The sequence below is a fragment of the Hemiscyllium ocellatum genome, chromosome 5, assembly GCF_020745735.1.
Source record: "Hemiscyllium ocellatum isolate sHemOce1 chromosome 5, sHemOce1.pat.X.cur, whole genome shotgun sequence".
NCBI classification, from domain to species: Eukaryota; Metazoa; Chordata; class Chondrichthyes; order Orectolobiformes; family Hemiscylliidae; genus Hemiscyllium; species Hemiscyllium ocellatum.
In genome coordinates this window covers 75,474,748-75,495,959 of record NC_083405.1, presented here as the reverse complement: position 1 = coordinate 75,495,959, position 21,212 = coordinate 75,474,748, and the positions used below count along the sequence as shown (strand labels likewise).

General features: G+C 38.7%; 1 protein-coding gene across 1 annotated transcript in view; it reads right to left on the bottom strand.

Annotated features, from left to right (window-relative positions):
* lancl2 (LanC lantibiotic synthetase component C-like 2 (bacterial)) overlaps positions 1–21,212 on the bottom strand; it is a 61,436-nt gene that overhangs the window by 12,917 nt on the left and 27,307 nt on the right. The window contains exons 3-5 of the mRNA XM_060824860.1: positions 13,993–14,200; positions 10,414–10,561; positions 1,507–1,653 (exon numbers count right to left, since the gene is read on the bottom strand). Of these exons, the coding sequence (XP_060680843.1) occupies positions 1,507–1,653; positions 10,414–10,561; positions 13,993–14,200 (503 nt within the window). The remainder of the gene's footprint in view (positions 1–1,506; positions 1,654–10,413; positions 10,562–13,992; positions 14,201–21,212) is intronic.

Genomic DNA, 21,212 nt, shown 5'->3' with positions numbered 1-21,212 from the left:
TTATATCTACAAAAGTAAAGGGAAAATAAAATGTATAGCAAAACAAAGAAAGTGTATTAGGAAAATGTAGGATAGTGGGTTCAGCCCTGAGTTTTCCTAATAGAAACTCAGGACAGCATGTTGGAATCAGCTTCACATTCTAAATAAGCCAGAGTAATGTCTGATATTCTCCATTGAGATGTTATAGATATTTATCTAAACTTCATTTACAGTTACTATTGGACCTGCCAAATATTTCCAACAGTTGTATTTTTAAATTTTTTACAATATAGGGAAAGAATGTGTGTCACAACTAAAGTCTTAGTATATTTACTTCTCTGATGAAGCAATACTTCATCCCATCATGTTCAGTTGGAATGCTAAAGAATTAAAAGAAATGGTGGCACTCTAACCGAAAAGGTTGTATTAGGTTGTGGTTGAATGTTCAGTGACAAACAAATGGCACTATGATTACACTTGTCCAGAGACTTTCTCTGGACTTTTGCAATGAAGTTTGCAATAATGGAAAACCAAATCAATTTGCCACCATCTATAGGCGACCTGGAATCTTTATGAGAAAGGGTGGCTAACAACGTCATCTTCAAGCAGGTTGAGGAATCCAACTGAAGCAAGCATGGGCCAAACCAGGAACTGCAATCAGATATTCTAAGTAGAATTATGCGCAGAAATTGAAAAAAAAAGGATATAGAGACAGAGCTAGAAAAAGATGGGGAGAGAAAAAGAGAGCGCGAGAGAGACAGAAAGAGACAGAGAGAGAGAGAGAGAGAGAGAGAGAGAGAGAGAGAAAAAGAGACCGAGAAAGAAAGAGAGACACAGCGAGAAAGAAAGAGAGACAGAGAGAAAGAAAGAAAAAAAAACAAAGAAAGAGCGAGAGAAAAGAAAGCTATTGAAAAAAAAAGAGATTTCCAATAATAATTAAGAACAGAATAAAATGAAACTCTATACTTCTATTATTACATTTTTAGTTCCAGAAAGAATACTGGACAGTAACTGAGGACTTAGCACTAGTGTCGAAATTCACTTCGAATGGATTTCATAACCCCACTTCTAGTGTGTGCCTGGTGGGAACATATCATAACTTCACATTCTTTCAATGCTGACTCTTAACAAGAAACTGTTAGTGTATAGTTAGTTCCGAAAGCAGAGTGATTTGGACTTGCCAATTTCTATGCTTAACTGTGCAGAAGTTGCTTTCCAATTTATTCCCTAATAATGGCAAATATCTAATGGTTATTTGTACTGCAGCAACAAACTAATATATCTGATACATCAAGAGTACCACAATATCTATTTTAATACTCATACATTCACCAGCTGGTCACATCAATTGTTCTCAATAATGCATAACTTATATCCTTTCATTTCTCAACCAATTCTTGTGTATCTGCCTATTGGATCACCGAATTCTGTCAACTTAAATCTACAATAGATGCTGCAAATAGAGCTCATCCCCTTTGAGTAGGTTTCTGAGGTTAAAAGAAATCAAAGTTGACATCTGACACCAACCTGCATTAGCATATAGTAGATCCCTGCTAGACCATGGGCCGCTCCAACATACTGTTTTTTGTGCCATTGGTAGAGAAGAGGACAGCGTTCAGTTTTGCGTTCTTCCTTGGAAAGATTTTTGCCAGATTCGATAATGGCATTAACTACCTATTTTATAGATTACAGTAGTGGAAGGAGAAATCAGAAAAAATATTGTGGTTTAAAAATTCTAAAATTGCTACAAGGATGAACACATAGCTCTCTCATTAACAGTAATTTATAAAGTAAAGTCTTACTCCGTGCTTTCTTAATTGTTGTAATAAATCAATTAACACATTAATTTCAAGAGAAAATACATGCAACATATGTTTTAGTCATCAATTATGTATAAATGAATGATTCACAAAGTCCTAGCAATTAGAATGAACATTATACGTGTTTATTAAAGAGGACACTTTAAATACAACACAATTTTGTGTATAACTCTGTAGGCGATTGATTCATGACACTGGACCCAAGCACAATATTTAGAAATAGGATCTTGACAGGCAATGCCATTGTGTAAGAGAGCTAGTAGAAGTATCACTTATAAGTGAGAATGCAAATTATATATTAAATGCATAAGGGGGCACCTGAGACAGAGAAACATAGGATGAGGAATAGGCAATTCAGTCCCTTGAGCCACCTCTACAAGTTAGTAAGATCATGGTTGATCTGTGACCTAATTCCATATGCCTGCATTAGGGCCATATTCATTGACAGCCTTGCTTAATAAAACTTTGTCTCTCAGATTTAAAATTAAAAATTGAATCATCATCAACTGCCGTTTGAGAAAGAGAATGTTCCAAAACTCCACCACTCTTTACATGCTCCTGAATGGTCTGACCCTAATTCTTAGACCATGCCTCCAGGTTTTAGAACTTCAACCAGGGGAAATAGTTTATCTTTACCTACCCTGACTTTCCCTGTTAATATCCTGAAGACCTCAATTAGATCTCCACTTAAGTTTTTAAATTCTAGAGAATAATGTTCTAATTTGTCTAATCTCTCCTTATAACCCCTTAAATTCAGGTCTCATCCTTGTAAACCTACATTAAACTTCCTCCAGGGCCAAAACATCCTTCCTAAGGTGTGCTGCCTGGACCTGTTCAGTACTCCAGATGGGGCCCAACTAGGATTTGTATAACTGCACCATAACACCTGCATCCCTACACACCAGTTCTTTAGATATGAAGGTCAGCACTGCATTCGACTGCTTAACTATTATCTTCATCTGTTTGTGGTATTTTAAAGAGCTATGCATCTGAACCCCCAAATCTCATTAGACAACCACTGTTATTTATTTTGTGCCTTCTCAAAAAACTGAATCTTTTTGTTTGAAATGGATCACCTCACACTTTCTTATATTAAAATCCATCTGTACAGTTTTGCCCATTCACCTAACCTATCAATATTGTTATGAAGTTGAAGATGTGTACTGTTCAAAGTTTGTGCGAAGATTTGTAGCTCGGGTGCTTGTTGTAGTGGTTCTGTTCGCCGAGCTGGAAGTTTTTGTTGCAAACGTTTCGTCCCCTGGCTAGGAGACATCATCAGTGCTGTGGAGCCTCCTGCGAAGCGCTTCTTTGATGTTCCTTCCGGCATTTATAGTGGTCTGTCCTTGCCGCTTCCGGGTGTCAGTTTCAGCTGTCCGCTGTAGTGATTGGTATATTGGGTCCAGGTCGATGTGTCTGTTGATGGAATTTGTGGATGAATGCCATGCCTCTAGGAATTCCCTGGCTGTTCTCTGTCTGGCTTGCCCTATGATAGTAGTGTTTTCCCAGTCGAATTCATGTTGCTTGTTGTCTGAGTGTGTGGCTACTAGGGATAGCTGGTCGTGTGGCTAGTTGGTGTTCATGTATGCAGATTGTTAGCTGTCTTCCTGTTTGTCCTATATAGTGTTTTGTGCAGTCTTTGCATGGTATTTTATAAACTACATAAAGAGGCAGTTATGCAAAGGTTAGAACAAACAGCCCTACCACAAATTCAACCCAAACTCTGGGTCAGATATGTCGATGACACTTTCGTAATCATCAAAAACACGGAAATAGAAAAAACACACCGGATCATCAATGCCACACTCACAGGCATCCGATTCACGAGAGAAGTAGAAAAGGATAGCCAACTCCCATTCCTAGACATGATAGTACAGAGAACACCGAACGGAGAATTCACCACAAGGGTACACAGGAAAACAACACACACAGACCAAGTCCTAAACTATGAAAGTAACCACCCCAACACACACAAACGAAGCTGCATCAGGACACTATTCAAAAGAGCTACAACACACTGCAGTACACCAGAACTGCAAAAAGAGGAAGAGGAACACCTATACAAGGTATTCGCCAAAAACGGATACCCGCGCAACTTTATCAACAGATGCCTAAGAGATAGACCACGGAACGAGGACATGCCACAACCAAAAGGACTAGCCACACTACCATACATCAGGAGCATTTCAGAACTGACAGCCAGACTACTGTGACCCCTAGGACTCATAACGGCACACAAACCAACAGCCACGCTCAGACAACAACTTACTAGAACAAAGGAGCCAATACCCAACATGAGCAAAACTAATGTAGTTTATAAAATACCATGCAAGGACTGCACAAAACACTATATAGGACAAACAGGAAGACAGCTAACAATCCGCATACATGAACACCAACTAGCCACGAAACGACACGACCAGCTATCCCTAGTAGCCACACACTCAGACAACAAACAACATGAATTCGACTGGGAAAACACTACTATCATAGGGCAAGCCAGACAGAGAACAGCCAGGGAATTCCTAGAGGCATGGCATTCATCCACAAATTCCATCAACAGACACATCGACCTGGACACAATATACCAATCACTACAGCGGACAGCTGAAACTGACACCCGGAAGCGGCAAGGACAGACCACTATAAATGCCAGAAGGAACATCAAAGAAGCGCTTCGCAGGAGGCTCCACAGCACTGATGATGTCTCCTAGCCAGGGGACGAAACGTTTGCAACAAAAACTTCCAGCTCGGCGAACAGAACCACTACAATGTGTAATGTACCTTTAAGACAGAGTGAATGCTGTTCTGAACTCAGAGATTACAGGTACCTGGTAATAATGACTAAATGGCAGTCCCAGGGTGTAATGGAAAATTGAAAATATGTAACATTTGGCTGTGAAATGGATACCTGAGTATTGATTGGTTAAATTTGAATTATTGTCAAAACAGCAATCAGTTTAAATCATGCCCCAGGAAACTAAAACCCAAGTGAGTTTAAATTTATTGTTTTGCCAACAACGAACCAATGAGACGATCCAATGCTGGGGGAGTATAAAATGCAAACCTTTTGAAAATTGCTAAAAGAGCAACTGCTGTCAAGACAGAAACACAGGGAGAATTAACATCTTGCTCTCCAAGAAATTAGGAAAGACTCTCCATCAAAGGACCTTTTCATATGAAACATACTCGCAGTAAAAAAAAGCGAACTCAGGAGATCTTGAACAGGAAGGAAGACACAGAAGACGACAGCGGCTGTGTGGTTTTGAAATTAAGTTGGTGTAATTTTAATAAGTGGCTTATTGGAACAGTGTACTGTTATAGAGTTGGAGGCAGATAATAAGCAGTTAAGAGAAAGGAGACCTTATAAATGTTAGTAGTTGTTTAATGTTCACTTTTAGAGAGAAAAAAATAAATTGATGTTATTTTCTTTAAATAGTAGAATTTGGGAGCTCTCTGTCACTCATATTTTAACAGATTATGAGGAGAGGTGAGCCTTTCTGGGTGTTTGCTTTAATTAACGAAGAGGTTCATCCCCAATGTCATAACAATATCTTGGACATTGATCCAGCATTCACAAGTAGCGAAGAAAGCACACAAACATAATTTTAAAATTATAAGGCTATGAGATACAAATCTAAAGAATGTTAAAATGGTAAATGATCTTTGTAAATTAACATGAACATTTAAGCCGTGGCAATTATGAATATGATCACCAGAAATGTACTAGCAGATTGCAGACATGCCAATGTAATTCCTATATTCTACAAAAGGGTGACAAGTCACAAGTCAGACACAATAATAATGGAATGACTTACCAGACATGCACTTGATTGTACAAGTAATTTTCAGCACCTAATAGATAGCAGTTAGCATGTCTTTTGAAAAGGAAACATCTTCCTGCATTTTTTTGAGTAACTGACAAGTCAAATAGACTACAAGGAGTGCCTTGACATTCTGTATTTATCACCATTTAATCATATGGCTATTAGAAGGTTAAAGTTCCAAATAAAATGCTGATAGTTTAAGCTGCAACGATTCAGCTACGAGGATTCAACGCAAAAATTGGAATGGATAAAATAAAGGTTAGTTCAGAGCAATAAATAGGATTAAAATAGACTTTAACAGGGCATTGGATTGGCAACAGGTATGGCACTCAAAATGCTATTTCTTAAGTTAAGTTAATGACAGAGTCAAAAGGTCATTTTGAATGCGTAATTTCATCAAACAACATGGAACAGTGATGCCACCTCAGAAATTATAGAAAATAAAGGGTCAAACAAAATATGCGTGTGAACAGAATGGGACATAAAATTTAATGGACGATTAAAGTACATTCTATTAAATAGGAAAAAATGTGACATTACTAAATTTCTCTAATCTCATTTATGGAATAAATGTGATATTAAACATATAGAAGCAATACAGGATAGTAATCAACAATCCAATATAATCTTTAAGTATGTAGAATAAAAAGATAGATTTAGTGACCAGGCTACACTGCATTCAATGCCAGTTGCTAAGAAACAAGAATAGATACTTAGGTGCAGAAGAGAGTGAAAAGGCTAATATCATGTCAAAAGCAGCAATTCAGGTAGAAAGACTTAAGTCTAGAAAGGTGATACCAAAAATGTGACCTTAGAACTTCACGATAGTTAAAGCAGTGGGAAAAGAAAATTTGAAAGAGTTAGATATCACAACAGGGCTCTGAAAGTGTTTCTGAATAATGAACGTAAATACAGGAGCCAAAATGATCTCTATCACAATTGAGAAATCAAGGATTGAAGAAAATGCAAGGTTGATATGGAATTATTAATTGAATTAATTTAAAAAAGGTACAGGAAAGAGACACTACTAAAAGTACACAATTTTTTTTGACAAAAATGCAATTATATAACAGCTTTCACAACTTTTTAATACCAAGCAACAATGCTACACTGGTGTTACAGCATTGTCCAAGAAGTCCAACACCCAACATGACTTTAACGTAAACAAGCCAGCACTACTGTGCCCTACTGCAAATGGTTATCATATGCCTTCATTCTGGTCCATTCACAAAGAGGAGGAGAACTGGTCAGCTGCTTATACCATTTTCTTCCGTTAAATGCATTTGAACAAGAAAAAAAAATCCACTGAAACACCTTTAAATCGGAACACCAGGGAGTGGATTATTTCTGTCACTACTGTTACTAAACACCACACACCAATACTGTATAGTGATCTCGAACAGCAATTCCAATGAATGGCTAATTGATATAATCTTAATGGCATTCATTGAAGCAGCACAATGGCCAGAACCGTGGGAGAGCTGCCAGATTTTCTTCAAAATCACCAAGATACCAACAAAGAGCAGGAGTCGATCACTTATGCCTTTGAGCTTGTTGTGCCATTCAACAAGGTCATGGCTGATCTAATTTTATCTGTAGCTCCATATTCCTACATATCCCTGATAATCTTTCATCCCCTTGATAATCAGTAACCTATCTACCTCTGTCTTAAAAATATTTAAAGATTCTCTTTTGAGGAAACCAATTCCAAAGATTTGCAGCCCTCCAAAAAAATGTCTCATTTATTTAAAAGCGTACTCCTTATTTTTAAACCATGACCCCTAGTTCTAGATTCTCCTATAAGAGGAAATATCCTTTTGATATCCACCTGGTTCAGTCCCCTCAGGTTCATGTTTTAATTTCATCTGACTCTAAACACCAGCGATCATATGCCCAGCCTTTCCTCACAACTCTAATTCCAGATATTAACCTAGCAAAAATAAATACAAGGTCTTTAATTTTCAACTGAAAATGTAAACAGGGTCTCATTTCATTGAAAAGAAAAACATCTTTTTCAACCATGCAGTACTCCACATCAGTAAAACATTTAATAGACCAGTTTTTCCTCAATTTATAATTGCTTAAGGCTCAGTTGGCACTCACACTATGGAGCATGTCTAGAAGCAGACATTTAAAGAAGTATAGAACAGAAAACATTACAGCGCAGTACAGGCCCTTCGGCCCTCAATGTTGCGCCGACCTGTCATACTAATCTGAAGCCCATCTAACCTACACTATTCCATGTATGTCCATATGCTTGTCCAATGACGACTTAAATGTACTTAAAGTTGGTGAATCTACTACCGTTGCAGGCAAAGCATTCCATACCGTTGCTACTCTCTGAGTAAAGAAACTACCTCTGACATCTGTCCTATATCTATCACCCCTCCATTTAAAGCCATGCCCCCTCGTGCTCACCATCACCATACTTGGAAAAAGGCTCTCCCTGGCCACCCTATCTAACCCTCTGATTATCTTATATGTCTCTATTAAGTCACCTCTCAACCTTCTTCTTTCTAATGAAAACAGCCTCAAGTCCCTCAGCCTTTCCTCGTAAGACCTTCCCTCCATACCAGGCAACATCCTAGTAAACCTCCTCTGCACCCTTTGCAAAGCTTTCACATCCTTCTTATAATGCGGTGACCAGAACTGTACACAGTGCTCCAAGTGCGGCCGCACCAGAGTTTTGTACAGCTGCAACATAACCTCATGGTTCCGGAACTCAATCCCTCTATTAATAAAAGTTAAAACACTGAATGCCTTCTTAACAACCCTGTCAACTTGGGTGGCAACTTTCAAGGATCTGTGTACCTGGACACAGATCTCTCTGCTCATCTACACTATCAAGAATCTTACCATTAGCCTAGTACTTTGCATTCCAGTTACTTTGACCAAAGTGAATCACCTCACACTTGTCTGCATTAAACTCCATTTGCCACCTCTCAGGCCAGCTCTGCAGCTTATCTATGTCTCTCTATTACCTACAACATCCTTTATCACTATCCACAACTCCACTGACCTTAGTGTCGTATGCAAATTTACTAACCCACCCTTCTACGCCCTCATCCAGGTCATCTATAAAAATGACGAACAGCAGTGGACCCAACACCAACCCTTGCGGTACACCACTAGTAACTTGACTCCAGGATGAACATTTCCCATCAACCACCACCCTCTGTCTTCTTTCAGCAAGCCAATATCTGATCCAAACTGCTATATCTCCCACAATCCCATTCTTCTGCATTTTGTACAATAGCCTACTGTGGGGAACCTTATCAAATGCCTTGCTTAAATCTATATACACCACATTAACTGGTTTACTCTCATCTACCTGTTTGGTCACCTTCTCAAAGAACTCAATAAAGGTTTGTGAGGCATGACCTACCCTTCACAAAACCGTGCTGACTATCCCTAATCAAATTATTCTTTTCTAGATGATTATAAATCCCATCTCTTATAACCTTTTCCAACACTTTAGCAACAACTGAAGTAAGGCTCACTGGTCTATAATTACCAGGGTTGTCTCTACTCCCCTTCTTGAACAGGGGAACCACATTTGCTATCCTCCAGTCTTCTGGCACTATTCCTGTAGACAATGATGATTTAAAGATCAATGGCAAAGGCTCAGCAATCTCGTCCCTGGCTTCCCAGAGGATCCTAGGATAAATCCCATCCAGCCCAGGGGACTTATCCATTTTCACACTCTCCAGGATTTTTAATACCTCTTCCTTGTGAACTTCAATCCTACCTAGTCTAGTAGCCTGTATCTCAGTATTCTTCTTAACAACATTGTCATTTTCTAGAGTGAATACTGTTGAAAAATATTCATTTAGTGCTTTCCCTATCTCCTCTGACTCCACACACAACTTCTCACTACTACCTTTGATTGGTTCTAATCTTATTCTCGATATTCTCTTATTCCTTAAATACCTATAGAAAGCCTTAGGGTTTAACCCTGATCCTATCCGCCAACAACCTCTCACGTCTCGTCCTGGCTCTTCTGAGCTCTCTCTTTAGGTCTTTCCTGGCTACCTTGTAACCCTCAAGCGCCCTAACTGAGCCTTCACATCTCATCCAAACATAAGCCTTCTTCTTCCTCTTGACCAGAGATTCCACTTCCTTCGTAAACTGCAGCTCCCATGCTCTACAGCTTCCTCCCTGCCTGACAGATACATATTTATCTAGGACACACAGGAGCATTTCCTTGAATAAGCTCCACATTTCTAATGTGTCCATCCCCTGCAGTTTCCTTCCCCATCCTATGCTTCCTAAATCTTGCTTAATCGCATCATAATTGCCTTTCCCCCAGTTGTAACTCTTGCCCAGTGGTATACACCTATCCCTTTCTATCACTAAAGTGGTACAGCACCAGAGACCCGGGTTCAATTCCCGCCTTAGGCAACTGACTGTGTGGAGTTTGCACATTCTCCCAGTGTCTGCGTGGGTTTCCTCCAGGTGCTCCAGTTTCCTCCCACAGTCCAAAAATGTGCAGGTTAGGCAAATTGGCCATGCTAAATTGCCTGTAGTGTTAGGTGCAGGGGTAAACGTAGGGGAATGGGTCTGGGTGGGTGCGCTTCGGCAGGTCGGTGTGGACCTGTTGGGCTGAAGGGCGTGTTTCCACACGAAGTGATCTAATCTAAATCATAACAGAATTGTGATTGCTATCACCAAAGTGCTCACCTACTTCCAAGTCTAACACCTGGCCGGGCTCATTACCCAGTAGACAAATGCAAAAATAAAAGCTGCAATTAAGAAACAAATTAAACCTATAAAGTAAAAGTAACTCTTACCTCCTGAATAACAGGAAAAGGAATGGTATCTTGCCCAATCTCGACATTGACATACAGTAAAGCATACAAGTACCCAGCTCTGCCATACAGCAGCTCATCTGGAATATCGGAATCCAGGCAAATGACAGTTCGTTGCAGTTGTAACAATCTAATAAGAGCAAGAAAAATAATGAATGCCAAGAAAATATAATCATACCACAGCTGAAGAGAGTATCTTAATGGTTACAATGATAGATTTAATAATTTATTTTCTGTCAAGATAATCTATAACAATGGCATATTTAAGTAATTGATATAATATTTGTTATGATGGCCCCACACAGGACATTAATGTTTTATGTCGATCATATCAATGTGAGGAGTCTTGTGTGTAGTTGAAGAGAGTTGTATGTTTTCCACTAAAGTAATGGCTTTGCATGGCGACTGGCTTCTCATTTTCAGCCTATAACACTGGCTAGCAGCAATGTGGGAAAGCCCAGAGTTGGGTCTCCTCATAGTGATATAAGGAAATTGGGTCCTGTGCAATTTCAGGCTAAAGGATGTTATGAAGATGTGGGTGTACTGTACCTTTAAGGAAGTTAAAAGCTTGCAAAACTACCAGACAGCACCAACTGTTCTGAAAAAAGTTACCATGTAACACATGCTTCAGCTATTGGGGTAGATTAGATTAGGTTATCTACAGTGTGGAATCAGGCCCCTCAGCCCAGCCAGACCACACCGACCCTCCGAAGAGCAACCCACCCAGACCCATTTTCCTCTGACTAATGCACCTAACACTATGGGCAATTTAGCATGACCAATACACCTGACCTGCACATTTCTGGACTGTGGGAGGAAACCGGAGCACCTGGAGGAAACCCACGCTGGCGCTGTGAGGCAGCAGTGCTAACCACTGAGCCACCGTACCACCCAGCTGGCTGTTTGGAAATAACAAATCAGATTTGAATTAGTTTAAATCATACGCAGAAAAATATCAAACTCCAATCCAGTTTGAATTGAGCATATTGACAACCTTAAAAGCCAATGACACAATCAGATGCTTTGGGGGTATAAGACTGGGAAACATTGAACAGTTGAGAGGAGAACTGCCAAGCTACCTGAAAAATAGCTCTCTTAAAAGGTAGCTTTATTGATCAGTAACTAGTGAAGCAGAATCCCCAAGAAGAAGAAAAGATGACAGGAATACAGAGAAAATGAAAGCTGCCTGGTTTTGAGAGAAGTTTTGTTTTGTAAATCATAATTGTGAGTTTTATTGAACTAGTATTATAGAAGGGAAGATAAAATGTAGGTTAGAGAGGAGTTGTAAATAGTTGTTAGTTGATTATTCTCTGTTATACTTTAAGAAATAAAGTTGTTAATTTTTAGTTAAAATAGTTCTTGGCCTCTTGAATAATCACAGACTACTGCATGGGATAAATCTTTTCTGTGTTGCTGGTTTACAGTAAATAGGAGAATTTACCCCATCTCATAGCAAGGGAAAGGTGGTTTAGCCCTAGGATAAGCTAATTGTGCAGGACTCTTGCTTATGAAGTTCTATCTGTAGGTAGAGTTCTAACTAAATTATGGATACCTCAAAAAAGTTAAAAAGGTTAAGGGAGTAAAATCGGACAACTAATCTCAATTGAAGCCCAAAGCAGAGGCTGACAAATATCTAAAGTCATCAATTTTTCAGTGACTTCTGGACCAAGCTAGTGCCAAACGTAACATCTTCCTTCACTTTGGACTCCAATGGGGAGGTTTTTGAGAGGGATGTCGGACTTTGAGGCAGAACAGAGCCGTCATAACATGTCCACCAAATTTGTACCCTGGAGAAGACACTCCGTTCAACTACAGACCATCAACGCAACACAGAGACAGTGGTTGATTGGCGTAGAGAACAAGTATAATCGGCTGTTACTGACAGTAGGAAGAGTCATAGAGTCGGATAGGTCAGCCAGCATCCACCTCAAGTGCAGACCCTAACAAAGATACTGACCCATCATACAAAATGTACTTGTAAATTAGAATCATTAGACAAGTGGACTGAATCTAGGCATCATGCAAACAAAACAAATAAAAAAGGAATGCAGTAGCTGATTCGCAAACTGAAATGTCAAGAACATGGGCAAATACTTTTCCTGTGGTACATAATTTCAGAGTGTAGATCCTGGCTAAACATATATACTAGGAGGAAAAAGTGAGGACTGCAAATGCTGGGGGGGGATCAGAGCTGAAAATGTGTTGCTGGAAAAGCGCAGCAGGTCAGGCAGCATCCAAGGAACAGGAGATTCGACGTTTCGGACATAAACCTTCTTCAGGGAAGAAGGGCTTATGCCCGAAATGTCGAATCTCCTGTTCCTTGGATGCTGCCTGACCTGCTGCGCTTTTCCAGCAACACATTTTCAGCTCTAAACATATATACTACCCAAACCTGGCCCAAATCAACAGCAATCTGTCACTTGATGCAAAAACTAATACATATCACAAAAACTGCAGATGTTAAATCCAAGAAGAGTATGGAACGTGATTGAGGTGAGTTCTGGCTAACTTGTCAGACACAATAGTCTCTGCCACTGTCAGAGGTAGCCCATAACACTTGTTCTAAGACAAAGATCACCAACTCAGAGCTCCTAAAGTGTGCTAATTCCATCAGTATACACTCACTTCTAAGCCTTTGACATCTATGCTGACTCAGCCGTACTTATTGGATGGATTACGCCACATGATACAAAAAGTCACTGTCTATGAATTGGTCATTGTACATCCCTATCTCTCCTACATGGATACCTACTATTATATAAGATGACAAACGTGAATACCGACAACTAGGAAACAGTTGCCGATTCCTATGACCTTCGAAGGTTGACTGTTGGAAGGAAATTAGAGGTCAGCAGAAAGGAAAAGTTTAGCTGACTGAGAAGAGGAGCCCAAATAAAATTTAAAAAAGTCAATCAAGCACTGTCTCAACTCACTATCATCTTCTCCAGAAAATACAAGAGACTACTGTAACAAAACAGAAACTGTTGGAAAACAGCAGGTCTAGCTGCATTTATGGAGAAAGAGCAGTGCTAACATTTCAGGTCCAGTAAGACTTTTTCAGAATGCTTTTCTTCTCATCAATTTCAGGTTTTGTTTATGATTTCCAGAATCTGTATTCTTTGTTTTTTTTGAATGAAACTGATGTGCCAGAGTAGAGCCCTCTGAGCTACATTGGATGCTGTTGAACACAGATTTGGCCAACATGCTGCAAATAATGGCCTCACAACAAGCAAAGCTACAACCACCAATGTAAGTTCACAAGTTCAGTCAGCTATAAAGTACCTTTCACTCTTTAAAACAAAAAAAAGTCCAAACTACTGTAGCGTCAAGTTTAAAACATCTTTAAAATTAGAATATAAGCTATGTTTTGATCTTCTATGATAAAACATTCATGTGACCTAACATTCAAAATTTCCATGGGGGGAGATGCTCTCTTCTGAAAATACATTTTAAAATAGTAAAAATGAAAAATATATTGGATAAATAATTACAAAAACTCTAATCCTTTAATTTATTTAAAACTACTCCTATCTAATTGAGTAAACAAATCAACGTCCTTACTTTGTGATACATTCTTGTGATTCAACTTCATTCTTCAACTTGTGGTGCACAACAGCACCAACAGCTAAAGGTCCTGCATCACCACAGAGAAATGTGACTCTTCGACCATTCAGATTACGCAGTGTCCTCTTCACATAATACAATGATCGTTGGAGATGTACAGACTCCTGTGTTACACGGAAACACTGCAGATAAAGAAGGGCAATCCCTAGATAAAAAAAACACTTTACTATAACACAGAGTCATAGTGTCACATAACATACAAAGACGTCTATCAGCCCACTATGTCCATGCTGACCAACAAACAAAACTATACTAAATCCCATCTTCTTGCACTTGGACCATAGCCGACTATGCCGTGGAACTATTATTAGTACATCAATTCAGTCATAATCTCCAATTTGAAAAAGGTATACTGATTTTGCCACAAAAATTCTTGAAAACAGTAAGTAACAACTCAGACAAGTTAATCTAATTTGGAATGTGTTACTATTAACAACATATACTTTAATCTCCAGTTACAGATCAATATGGAATATGTTACTAATAACAACAAATACTTTAATCTGCAGGTACAGAGTCAATATGGAAGAATTTTGAAAGAACCCAATAATTTTAGTTTTACACCCAGATAAAATTCTGTTTTCTTCCATCATTCCTCTAGGATTTTCTATTCATATTGCAAGCTATCATTAAACATTTGAAGTCTAAAATATCAAGCTTAAGTGGGCTTGGTTTTACTCACTGCAATTGTCATTTTTGACCTTTTCAATAGAAGACTTTTGCAGTTACAGAAATAACTTGTGTGATTTCTCGACCAGTTAGAAAATGTTGCTGTATTTTCTAAGTTTCATATAGTATAACGTTGAAAAGTCAGAGATCCTAAGATGTGATAAACTTGCAGATGGGTGAACCTGAACCTTTATATCTGATGGTATAAGTTGCCATTGTCCCAGAAGATCATCTGGCTACTCTCTCATTAGTGAAATATGACTGGTGGGGAGTTTATCCTGAGGATCATCACATGTCAGACAATGGGCAAGGTTGAGAAGGCAGGACTTTCATGGTAACCTTAACTGGTGCAGGAACTGAACTCACCCAGTTGGTGCCATTCAGCATCGCAAATCAGCTGTCCAACCAACAGAGCTGACCAATGATAGATGTGGAGAACAAGCAAATCCAGGTGAGTGTTTAGGGCAGACGATCAGTGGATTTTTTTTTCTCTCCTTTGAATACATTTTTCAAAATTCACCTTTTTCATAAATCTTCGATCTCCCAGCAGATCTGTTATAGTATGACACACTTCCTCATATCCACAGTAATTGATCTGCGCAAAGGACAACCCCTCCTCTGTTGCCTTCCACTTTTCCCTTTTGGAGATGCCTGCAACTTTCAGCTTTGATCAAATGGCTAAAATCTAACATTTTTATTTCTGGATACCATTTGAGGTTATTTTTGCTCTTGCAATTGCAGTTCCGCTTCATTTGTCTTATGAAAATTCTAGTTTACAACTCAGCATTTGCAGTTCAAAAACCTCTATTTTCTTCCACAGATCTTTATTTCTTATCAAAACTTTGTGACAAATGGGAAAATTGATACAATGTAGCATCTGATCAAAATTTCCTGGTTACAAGCTTGTTGTTAACACATTCATCATCTTTACAAAACTACTTCTAGCTATCTGAAATAAGTACAATTTAGTTCTTCAGAGTTACTACGCAAGATGACTCTCTCGTTTTTTTTTCTAATTAACATGCTCTCCTTACATTCAGAACCTTCTCCATCAATCCTTCGGTTTACATGGCTACTCAGAATTCTTTCACTCCCCCCCTCTATCAGTATAAAGCCTCACTTAATGGAATGAGCAAATCTCTCAAAGATATTGGTCCCTTTCTATTTAGGTTAGACACACCCTGTTTTTGAACAGGTTTTTCTCTGTCCCAAACGACATTCCAATTCTCCAAAACCCGAATCCCTGAATACACTAGCTCTTCAGCCACTGATTTATCTTCTTTAACCTTTTGTTACTTCTCTCATTAGAGTTTGGCATTGGGAGTAAACCAGAAATTACTACTTTTAAAATGTTCTTTTTTTTAAAATCTTCTACCTAATCTCTTAAAATCACTCTCCTGTTTTAATCTTTTCCTTAAAAATGTCATTCCTAACTTATGTGTACAATAATTACAAAAACAAACTAGTCTTTAATAAATTCCTCAAAAAGGGAAAAATAAAATCTTCTCCAGAGCTGACCACATGGAGGACTTTCTGGAACGAAAACACAGCTCCTAATTTAAAAGAAAAACTTCAGTTTTTCCAAAAAAAATTCACAAAGTAAAAAAAAATTTCAAACACAGTTTTTTAACTTCTGAACAAAACCTCAGCCATTCATTGCAGACCCTGTAAAGCTCGTTTTAAAAAAAATTTAAAAAGAATAGTTTTTTTTGGTTTTAGTGTTTCATTAACATTCAGAAAAACAAATGAATAAAAATCTTATGTTACAAAACTATACAGACTGTAACAACTTTAATAAATCTTTAACTAGGCCTGCAATCCCAGGAGCAGCTGCAAAATCCACACTATTTCTCCTAGGAATGTGGTCAATCCTGGGACATTGAGTGAATTTAAGGAGGAGATAGATTTTTAATTAGTAATGGGTTGAAGGGTTATGGAAAGCAGGCAAGAAAGTGGAGCTCAGGGCATGATGAGATCAGCCATTATCACGTTAAAAGGTGGAGCTGGCTCAAGGGACTGAATTGCCAAATCCTAGTTCTTAAGTATGTTCTTCACATAGAATGTGATTTATGAAATAATACGCTTTTATAAAAATAATGTTGCACTAATTATATTATGAACAGGCAAATGGGAAGAGAATTCAAAAAGGTAAGTGCTAAAGGGATCCAAAGATCCAGAAATTGCTCACGAAGAAGAAACTCAAATGCAAATGATATCAAGACGCATGCAAAGAATGCTTTTCAGGTCTCAAGCCAGATGATGTTGCATGAATAGTTATTGAACCTATTTTGAAATCTAATAAGAATGGAAGCTATTTGGCTATTTCACTGCCTAATTCTGTGGTACTGCACTTGTTCAGCTTTCCATCAATCTATCTCAGAATGGAGGACAAAATAGTCAGCACTGCACTAACAGACTTGCGAAATGCTTTCGGTTTACTTTAGTGAAGGTACGAAGGAAAGCCAAGTTTTTACTGTATACTTCACCAGACAAACCTAATTCTTAATCTTCTTGTCCTCAGTTCAGAACATACCAGTGTTCAAAATGTGCAAGCAGCTTAGCAACAGTTCACCAAGACAATAACAGGGATGAAAGAACAGTATGACGTAAACTTAGGGTGCATTCCCAAAAGATGAGTAGGTATAAGAGAGGGAATCATACAAAAATGATTTAAATAAAAAAGTTAACAAATGGAGACGTAAACCCTGAATTATGTCTCTCATCTAATCTGGCACTCCAGTGCAATTCTAAGCACATTACCTTGCCTTCAGGTAAGGGAGAAGTTGAATGGGCTCAGGCTGTTTTTCCTGGAGCATCGGAGGCTGAGGGGTGACCTTATAGAGGTTTATAAAATCATGACAGGCATGGATAAAATAAATAGACAAAGTATTTTCCCTGGAGTGGGGGAGTCCAGAACTAAAGGGCATAGGTTTAGAGTGAGAGGGGAAAGATATAAAAGAGACCTAAGGGGCAACTTTTTCACACAGAGGGTGGTACGTGTATAGAATGAGCTGCCAATGGTGGAGGCTAGTACAATTGCAACATGTAAAAGGCATCTGGATAGTTATATGAATAGAAAGGGTTTCGAGAGATATGGACCAGGTGCTGGCAGGTGGGACTAGACTGGGTTGGGATATCTGGTCAGCATGGATGAGTTGGACCGAAGGGTCTGTTTCTGTACTGTACATCTATGACTCTAGGACTCTAACGTCCGATATAACCAGAATTGTTACAGCATAGTTGAAACCATTTAGCCCATCATGCCTGCACCAGTTCTATTACCTAGTGCCAATCTCCTGCCTTTTCCCCCATATCCCTGCACATCATTTCTATTCAAATAATCATCTAATGCCCTCAAGAACATTTCAATTGAGCCTGTCTCCATCAAATCTCCAGGTATTTCAATGAATACTTTAACTATCATTGTGTAAAAAGGTTTCTCACATCACCCTGGTTTAGTTTGCACTTTAAATCAATGCCTTCTCGTTTTCTTTTTCCTTTTGCTGTGGGGGAGCTGCTTCTCCCTATCCACTTCATATAGCTGACTCATGATTTTCAAAATGTCTATCAAAACGTCTCAGCATTCTTCTCTCCAAGTTTGCATTCCTGGAGCCATTCCCATAAATCGCTTCTGTACTCTTCCCAATGCATTCACATAGGATCAATGAACTAAATGGAGAAAATCCATCCTTGAGTTACCTAATCTTTTATCATCTTGCTTTTGTAGAACAATGGGCAAAATAAAAATCTGTCAATGCATCTGGATGATGGTGGAATCCGTGTTACCAACCTTGTTACTAAGCAACTACTTCATCTTCTGCCTGTCCTCTCCAAGAGTAGGATGAGAGGCTGGCATGGAATTCTTCTGAACCAGCAGTTCGTACGGTGTTGATTCTTGAGGGAAGTTTCTACAACTGCTAAATCTCTGTTGTACATTCAGAGCTTGGCATAGACAGTCCTCGAAAGATTAGAGCAGTGCTGGAAAAGCACAGGGGGTCAGGCAGCGTCCGAGGAGCAGGAAAAATTGACATTTCGGGCAGGAGCCCTTCATCAGGCCTATGACTCTAAAGTCCAATATAACCAGAATTGTTGCAGCATAGTTGAAACCATTTAGCCCATCATGCCTGCACCAGTTCTATTACCTCTTGCCAACCTCCTGCCTTTACCCCATATCCCTGCACATCATTTCTGTTCAAATAATCCTTCATGCTCCTTCATTCCTGATGAAGGGCTCCTGCCAAAAACTTCGATTTTCCTTCTCCTCAGATGCTGCCTGACCTGCTGTGCTTTACCAGCACCACTTTAATCTTGACTCTAATTTCCAGCATCTGCAGCTCTTACTTTCACCTAGTCCTCAAGAGATGGTGAACAATGTTTCAATGTTTGCCTCAATGTGAACTGGTCTACAATACAGAAAGGGAGAGGATCAAGCTCCATGCAGAAGGAGTTACGGTAGCTATGCTGCTGAGAAAGCCACTGATATTGTGTAGCTGAGTCTCAGGAAGGAATGCCAGGAGTTGTCTGATAGCTCTTTGCAGTTAGCAGATGCAGCCAGGTGCTGAGAGTTGGCACTCAGGGAAAAAAAAATCACAAGTCTTGGATCTGTTAAGAATTCAGAAGAAACCTAAGAGCTCTTCGCAGTTCAGAGCAGCAGTGAGTGGAGTGAAAGAAGCTCACATAGTTGCTCCAGGACAATACTAAGATTAAGTCTCAGAAATGGAGGAACAGTGCAACTATCTGCTTGCAGACAATCTTTAAAAAAGATAATGGAGTGCAGTTTCCAGAGCACAGGAAAGTGCAGGCCCAAGGACAGAGTGAACTACCGGAATATGAGCAGCATTGAGGCTGTCAATAATGGAGTGGCTTTTGAGCAAGTTCCAAAGCTAGGTCATCTGTAAATCATAGATTTACAACAATATTATGTTAACAAGGGATCCTTTCCAGGCTCTCATATTTTATGAGAAAAAGAAGGTGCTTATTAGTTACTCAATGAATTAGAAATAAAAAAAAAGTACAAAAACATAAGTGATTTGTTTTTAAATATCCAAGTTCTTTGAAGAGTAGATAATAACATGTTGTGGCCATTAGTTGGGAGGCAGTTAATTTCAAGATCCTTGGCCTCGTGGGTCAGCTGAAAGGCTTTTGTTTTTTGAAGGAAACAGGACAAGAGTGTCACATAATTGCAAATCTATCTTCCCTATACAGATACCAAGTATTAAACCATGGGAAAAATGAGAATTGGTGATATGCATTCAGACATGCATTTCAAGTTCTTGTCTGAAGTGGGCAAGTCACTCATGAGAGCTTATTTATGGAAGTAAGTGAAGAAAACCATCTGGCTCATACCGATGACAATTAGATTCTGTAGTTATGGAAATTCACAAAGAAAAGTCAAAAGTAAAAACACAAGACTGGGAAAAGCCACTTGCAAATATTAGAGCAAGATTCTAAGTAGACTGCAAATCAGCAACGGAAGACTTTCAAGGCAAAGATACTGCAGGCATAAGTTAAATATTAATTGGAGGAGGAAAGTTTCAATCCCTCAGATGACAAAGATTGACAGAGAATAGTTAAAAAAGTTTAAAACAAGAAATCGGGGACAGGATTTGTAGTGGTACAACGTGGAAGTTAAACCGTTCTGTTAATTAAAACCAAACACTTTGAGAAAAGCTCGCCTCACCTTGTAATCTGTTAAAAGTGTGAGGGACAAAGAGAACTCCTAATTTCCACCATTTAAAGAAAAATAACAGTTTATTTTCCTAAGAGAACACAAAAAAAAACTATTAACAAATCCAAGCCCCCTTTTTCTTAACTAATTACTATCTGACCCCAACTCCATAACAATGCTGCTCCAATCAAACAATTATTAAATGCCCTGATTTTATATGCCCCAATATTGTACCCTGTCATTGATCCGATGTTGTCAATGCAACAAATTCAAACTCAATTGGGTTTCAGTATCCTTAAATTAATTGGTTACATTTGAATTGTTGTCAAAACAACAACTGAAACTCAGGTACCCGTTTAACAGCCATTTATTCCATGTATCTATTCTGGAATAGCCCGTCTCTTAGCTGTTCTGTTCTGCAGCTATGGCTGTACTTTAATTTTAGAAAACACTTTCTAATATAAAGTGAACATACACTCTTTCAACTTCATAACAGTAGGGAATCAGGCAGAGTGCACAAAGAGAATTGAAAAAGAATACAAGAAGAGAAAAAAATAAGGGGAACCCAATAATCTTTCAGAAACAGATAAAAAGTAAAAACAATAGTTAAATGGGTGCTGGAGGCAAACAAGAAGAAAAAGGAAGAAAGGAAATATTACTTGGCAGAGGAAGTGGGCTTGATTTATAAACTGAATAAGTCTTTTGTATCCGTTTTTTTTAAAAAATGGTGAATGCAGTGAGGGGTGCGATGGTAGGAGGGAAAACAAGGTACATTCAATAGAATAAAAATTGAAAACAAGTGCTAAATAGGTGGCATAGC